The sequence below is a fragment of the Limulus polyphemus genome, unplaced genomic scaffold, assembly GCF_000517525.1.
Source record: "Limulus polyphemus unplaced genomic scaffold, Limulus_polyphemus-2.1.2 Scaffold23, whole genome shotgun sequence".
NCBI lineage: Eukaryota > Metazoa > Arthropoda > Merostomata > Xiphosura > Limulidae > Limulus > Limulus polyphemus.
In genome coordinates this window covers 129,428-136,802 of record NW_013665633.1, presented here as the reverse complement: position 1 = coordinate 136,802, position 7,375 = coordinate 129,428, and the positions used below count along the sequence as shown (strand labels likewise).

General features: G+C 30.5%; 1 protein-coding gene across 4 annotated transcripts in view; it reads right to left on the bottom strand.

Moving 5' to 3' along the window:
• LOC106458452 (fat-like cadherin-related tumor suppressor homolog) overlaps window positions 1-7,375 on the bottom strand; it is a 171,380-nt gene that overhangs the window by 47,575 nt on the left and 116,430 nt on the right. For all 4 annotated transcript variants that reach the window (XM_022384954.1, XM_022384974.1, XM_022384960.1 and 1 more), the window contains exons 9-13: window positions 6,782-7,104; window positions 5,313-5,981; window positions 2,591-3,420; window positions 1,995-2,166; window positions 1,284-1,505 (exon numbers count right to left, since the gene is read on the bottom strand). In XM_022384954.1, coding sequence (XP_022240662.1) covers window positions 1,284-1,505; window positions 1,995-2,166; window positions 2,591-3,420; window positions 5,313-5,981; window positions 6,782-7,104 — 2,216 coding nt within the window. The remainder of the gene's footprint in view (window positions 1-1,283; window positions 1,506-1,994; window positions 2,167-2,590; window positions 3,421-5,312; window positions 5,982-6,781; window positions 7,105-7,375) is intronic.

Genomic DNA, 7,375 nt, shown 5'->3' with positions numbered 1-7,375 from the left:
CCCGGCCAAAGGTCGGATACTTTTCTCACAGGCCTCGAATAGTGCATTCACAGCTAAAAGAATGGAATGTGTTCAGCAGTATCACATCTCAAGTGCCGAGCATTTCAATCTGCAGCCCAGCAAGCTAATCACTAGGTCACATCTGACCCCTTCCCAACCTTAAAATAAAATAATATTAAACCAATAAAGATCAATAAAACATTGCATTTCTTAGCTAAATCAGTGGCTCAAAATGTCTCTGTGAAATGTTTTGATGATTTTTTTTAACTCAGTCTGATTTGTTTTCTTTCTCCTAAAACATTTGTTAACACTCAACACTTTATCACAAATGTTGATGTTTGCAAATGTTAATTTTTATCTGAATAAGTATTACAAGGTTTTTTTTTTTCATGTCTATTCGTCATATAAAAAATATTTCAATCTTTTTAATCAAAGCTTTTTATAGCTGCACCTAGTGGCATAAGTATACCCCTGCAACCCCAGCAATTGAGGGGAGGTCTGAATCAGCCAGAACTGTAACTACAATTATATGGAAATAAATGTAGAGGACCCAATTAATATTTATGTGGTATGGGGACATGTTTTGTAGTTATGCCACTGGTTGACTAGACTATTGTGAAAATAATTATTTTCTATATTTGCTAAGTTTTATTGTAATAGTTAAGAGTGAAAAAAACCCTTGATACTCTTATAATATATTTATTTATTTCAAAACCGTTCTTTCTGTTCTATTAGTATGTTAATATTGAACTCAATATTAAATATTAAGGTTTTCCTTCACCTTTATACAAGTATTGAAAGGATGTTCCATGTGTGTTTTTCGAGATTGGTAAATATAATGTTCTAAAAAATAACAATTTCTTGGAAAAGTCAAGATATTAAATATTTAATTACAGGTTGGAATTAAGCCACTTATGTAATAGTTTTTTATTAAATGAATTTAAAAAAGTTACTTTCTAAACATGAAATTCAGTTACTGCATAAAAATTATGTGGTTAAAATGTTCAATTATTTGTACATAATTCTCTCCATAATATCTGAGTGGTTAATCTTTTTTGATTTTGGTTTTACAATGTAATATTTTTTAATCTTTTTTATGCATAACAATGTATCAATAAAATACTTCATAGATGGATCTAGATTTAAAACATAATTAATCTAGTTTTTGCAATAAGTTTGTGAAATAATGCACATATTCAAGTATTAAATATTTCTTCACTATCCAAAAACTGAAATCATTCTGGAAAAATATGCACAGCTAATGAACAATGAGATACACATACCCGTGTTGAAATCAACTCCAAATTCTTCATCAATATTTCCCTTAACAATACTGTATATCAGCTGGCGACCTTGGGGACTTTCGGCAGCAACAGACAAAATTGGTGATCTAGGTCGTACATTTTCAGGAACAGAAACTTTGTAGAACTGTTTATCAAATGTTGGCATGTTTTTATTGATGACTTTAATTGGCACAGCTACCTCACTATGCAGAGAGACATTCCCTATAAAATAAACATATGCTAAAGCACACTACTATCAAGCCATTCATCAACATAAACTCTACATGTCAATCACTTAATGATAATGTTTTTTTCTATCAACTACAACTAAAACAACAATCTGTAAGTTATGAATCAAACATAATTTTACTTTTCATGTGTGTTTTAATACCTCAAATTACAAAAGAGCTTATGTACTATTCCCAAAGCTTTTCCCTTGTGACTTTTTGAGGTAGCTTTCAGCTTTATATTCATTCATTTATATTACATTTAAAGAAATCCAGAAATGACTGAGAATTTCTTTCAAAGTTTGACTATCAACAAATCTACAAAATGACTGAAGAAAAACAAATTCAAGAATTATTTTGAAAATGAAATGGAAATTCAGGTACGTTTATTTTCTCCCCATTCCCAACCTCTAAAACTGTACTATTAGAAACTATGAACCGCTAGGAATAAGAATACTTAAAATACAAAGAAGAAACATCCTACCATTATCATATGCTGCAACAACAACATTGTATGCAGCTATTTGGGGTTTTAAATGATGCTGTAGCCGAACTTCCCCAGACCTACTGTCAATGCTAAACAAGTCTTTTTCTCCCTTTACAAGCTCATAATGTATGTATCCATTCAAGCCCATGTCCAAGTCAATGGCTTGCACCTGTATGCAAAATAGTGTTAATATTATTATCACTTGATTTTTTTCGTCACAAACACGAAAGCTTCTTCTCGTATTAACTGTCAAATAATATTTTGTCAAAAACTTAAACAAAAGTTCTTCTTGTAACATACAGTACCAGGATATGCTCCATGTGTAAATTGTGACACTTTAACTACATCACTAAACTTCAAGTTTATTTTTTACAATAATATCCTATGTTTATTAAGGTAGCCCATCTAAGCAAAATATTTTAATATTAAATAATTACTGTATTAAAAAAACAGTGCTAACCATTGGTAATTCTGCATATTTATTTCAAATTATTATTTATTTATCTATCTAACTAAAAGCATACTGTCTCATAAGCTTATTTGATCATTAAATGGCACAAAAGTAAATATTTCAAACACTTGTAGTCTTTTACCTTGCGAATTAAATCCCCAGGTTGAGCTTCAATAGGTACCACAGAATAATATGGAAGGTTAACAAAGATTGGGGCATTGTCATTTATGTCTAAAATGGTTATTTCTACAAGCACATGGGCTACACGAGGAATGCCAGTAGCTACACTGCGTGCTTCTACAACAAGTGTATAATGGTTATCTGTCTCCCGATCAAAAGGTCTGCCCATTGTTTCTATCACTCCAGATGTCTTCCCAATTTTAAACATGCCAGAAGGATTCAGGATGCTAAAAGTCACATGCTCATTTAGGCCACTTCCTATAACAGTGACAATAGTAACTCTCAATATATCTGTTGTGTTTTCCACAATTGAAGCCCTGTAAACATTTTCAGAAAATCTTAACCCACTGATCTTAGCCTTCTCCACACTGATTTCAACTTTAGTGCTATTTTCAAACACCCCATCTTTTGCTGCTACAATCATTTTGTACTTGTCTTCCAAATCAACTGGGTCTCTTACAGAGATTTGACCTGTGATCTCATTGATGAAAAACTTAGCACCCCGATTACCAGAAACAATGGCATATTTAATCACAGTTTGAGCATCAGAATCAAGATCAAAAGCTTTGACAGAAGTTACAGCCACACCTTTGTATGTTGGCAAAAGCAAGGTAAATTCATACATTTCTTTTTCAAACTGAGGAGAACAATCATTTACATCCAGAATCTGGATAAAAACTTCAGCAGTTCTTTCAGCACTAAGCTGAGGCCTACCCTTATCTGAAACCTGGACACTGAAATGGAACGATGGTATTTTCTCATGATCCAAGGCCTTAATTATGTGTAAGGAACCTGCAAAATAAATAACATTTTCTAAATATATTATACCAACAAAGAAACCTAATATGCATATTGAAATACAGAAAATGCAGTACGTAGAGTTTGCTGTTGCAAAAAATATTTATGGTATTAGGAATTTGTAATTTTTTTTTCTGGTTGAAAGTATATAATACTTATAAATAGAAAATATTTTCACAAAAAATAAAACCTAAAAAATCCAATTTCAGAAAGTCTCATATGGTTAGCATTTGCCAATTTAAAAATTTCTAATAACATTTATATAATCTGTCAATATAAATAAACACAACAAAAAATTTATGGCAAAAATAAGGAGAAACAATTTACCAATGAACTTACATTAGCTTTAGCAATTCTGAATTTTTATGAAAAAAGAAAAAGTAACGTAATTTTTTTATTCAAGAAATGTAAAATGATAATGGTAACTTTCCAGCATTGATTTACTTGAAGTACATCTACCATACAGTAGTCCAATACAGACAATCTAATGTACATACATTTCAGCATAATTCACACAGATTAGGCTTACATTATATAAAGTAATTCATAATTTTAATTCTCAGAAAATAAAAAAGGTAGTTGTGTCATTAAAACAAAAAATTACATTTGTTAAGAAAACCTAGCTCCTTAACAAATTCCAAAACCAAATTATATTTAAACTTCATGGTTAGGAAAAAAATCCATTTTGAAATGAGTTGGATAACCTACATTAATGCTTCTTTATAAACTGCTATTATAGCAATATTTTGACTGTATTATTAAACAACTGATACATTTCTTTTTTATTCAGGTCACCTTCATTTTTTATTATTGCAAAAATAAATATAAATACTAACCTGAATAAATTATAAGTATGACCAAAATGAGAGCAAACAGAATTTAAGATTTCCAGTTAATTTTTTTTTATTATTATCTTTCCATATAAAAAAAATTACAACATATTTAAAAAGTGAGTAACAATGCATGTTTCATTACATCAACATTTCAACTACATGATACATGAGTAAACAGAAAACAAAATTATCATTTTAAAAGTTTCATATTGTTAGTAATAAGCTTTTCTCAATAAGAGATAGTTAACAAATGTTACAAAACTGTAGCTGTACTATAAAGAGTACAATCATTTTAGCTTATCAACTTCATAACATGAACTGAGCAAAAAGAAGTTTTCTTAACTGTGCTTTTATCACCTCATTAAATGTTTTTCCTGTCAATAAGGGAGTGAAATTTTAAACCTGACCTTATGCACCAAAACCTGAACTTAAACTTTCTAGCTAAAAAAAATGATAATTCATTAACTGGTTTATACTGAAGAAAATATTTTCTTTATACATTCTTTTTTTACACCAAATGTCATGCTCTGATATTTCAATTATTATACTTTTCATTTTCAACTTGCATTAACAATACATATAATGAAGACGGTAGATCTTCCTCAAAGAACATGTGTATTAGTTCTTAGAAATACAGCTTAAAGAACTATTCCAATATTACTTTCACTTAATGTGAGCTATTAATGTGTGGAAGATTAGCCAGTGCTAAGACTTTAACTTCAAGTAAATTGGTGTACTTTCAAGGTATTTTGAACAAGTTTTATGTATCTTCTGATACACAAGTCTACTGCCCGTTAACTTACATCTTCATCTGTGAACAACTGTCTAATGTAAACATTTGTATTTTACTTATAATACTTTTGTGAAATGACATGTATTGTCATAGATATTTTACTTTTCAAACTCATTTTAAAATTTAACTTTTCCTGCTTTAAAAAATGAAAAGTAACACAAGTCTAATTAATGTACTAAAGTGTTTTTAAGCATACTTTTTGTAAAAAAACAACAACAACAACAACAGATGAAAGTTTGACTTTTAATCATGTTGCTTACCTGTGCTAGAATCTATCTGGAAATAGCTTTGTGCCAATTTCTCTACAATCTCATACACCAAGTATGAGTTTAAACCAGAGTCTTCATCCACAGCACTGACTACAAGGGGGACACTTTTATTGGTCAAAATTAAGGTTCCAATCTGTGCTGATTCGCTTATTTCTCCATAATAGGTTGACCTGAGGAATTTTGGAGCATTATCATTTCTGTCAAGTACATGTATTGTTACTACAGTACTAGCATTCATATTAATTAGATTTGTTGCATTAATAGTTAGATTGTACAGTTTTGTTTCTTCATAATCCAACTCTGTTACTGTACAAAGTTCACCTGAATGAGGATTAATAGTGAATTTTGCTTCTTTGTTTCCAGAAACTATTTCATAATACACAGTGGATTGACTGAAAGCTACCACTGTTGTGACAACAGCACCAGGTTTTTCATTTTCAAACATTTCTGTAACATACTCCGGTCTTTCAAACTTTGGAGCAGAATTATCAGGTACTGTCAGAATGATATGGACAGTAGCAGTGCTGACTTTGGGAACAGTCCCCCCATCAGTTGCTTTGATGGTGAGATAATATTCTCGCATAACTTTTCGACTGAGCTCCTTGGCTACTGAAATAATACCAATTTTGGAGTCCATGGAAAAACTATTTCCTTCATTCCCTATAAAAAAGTAAACAGACTTAACCCACTTAAATTGTCAGTTTAAGGTAGAAACCACAGAGGTCATTAAACAAAAATAATTTTTTTAAGTGCACTAAATATATTCTTTATAAACAAACTGGTTTTATGTTAAACAAATAAGACACTGAAAATGAAAAATAACAGAGTTGTGATTTGCAAATCATTCATAAATAGTTTGGAAAACCATACAACTGGATAAATTAGTTGGAATTATGACCAGTAATTTCAGTTGATACATGTAATGATAGCAATTACAAATTGTTTGAATGCTTAACTTGTTTTAAATTAAATGATAATGGAATGTGAGATACTATGGCACTAAACAAGATGTTAGCATTAATATTAGTTAGTTAACTATCAAATGGATTGAATTATTGCATATCTTACTTAATTTTCAGAATCACAGATATTTGTGTGACTGCACATATGCAAAAGAAGAATACATACTTAAAGCTGCTTGAAGCACAAATTATCAATAACGAAAAAATCAATCAAGTTAACAATTATTTATTTTTTGATATTTATTTAATAAAAATAATGGCACAGTAATTTTACAACACAAAATTGAGTTACATTTGTGAAACTTTGCAATAGTGGCAAGTTTACAAGGTGACTGATGGTTTTAGAAATGTAATCATATAAGTGGTAGAAAATTAAGTTACTTGTGTATAAGTCATATCTTCAGTAAAATTTATTGTTACTATATATAATATCTATCTGTCTTTCTATATATATATATATCTAAAACACGTATACACAAATAGTGTTTTGTGCATTACCTTTGACAATAGCAAAGTTGATTTGTGCATTTTTACCCTCGTCCCGATCTACAGCAAACACTTGCACTACAGAAGTACCAACAGCAGCTGTCTCATGCACCTGGCCTTCAAACTGTGTGGACAGGAACTCTGGTGCATAATCATTATGATCCAGAACATCAACTTGCACTCGGGCAAAGTTACGTTTAGCTGGAGTTCCTCGATCCTTGACCATAATGGTTAGAATATGCTGAGGACATACTTCATGGTCAAGGGCCTTAACAACAGACAGTATGCCTTTATTTGGATCCATATGAAAATATTCAAGGCTTGGTGGACTGGCACTAAAAATTAGAGATAATTCTTTACTTTACAATAACAGTTTCTTGTCTTTCTGTTTGTCCTTTTAAACAAAGCCTAAAAAAAAGGATCTGAAAGAGTCAAAGTTTCATTACTGCTTCAGCTGAAATGTAAAGTTTGACCAAAATGTTCACCAAGTATTCATTTTTAATTACCGTATTTTTCGGAATATAAGACGCACCCTTATTTTGAAGACAAAGTTTTGGGCAAAAAAAAACTACAGTCGCATTCGAAAGATTTTTATTGAACAAAAAT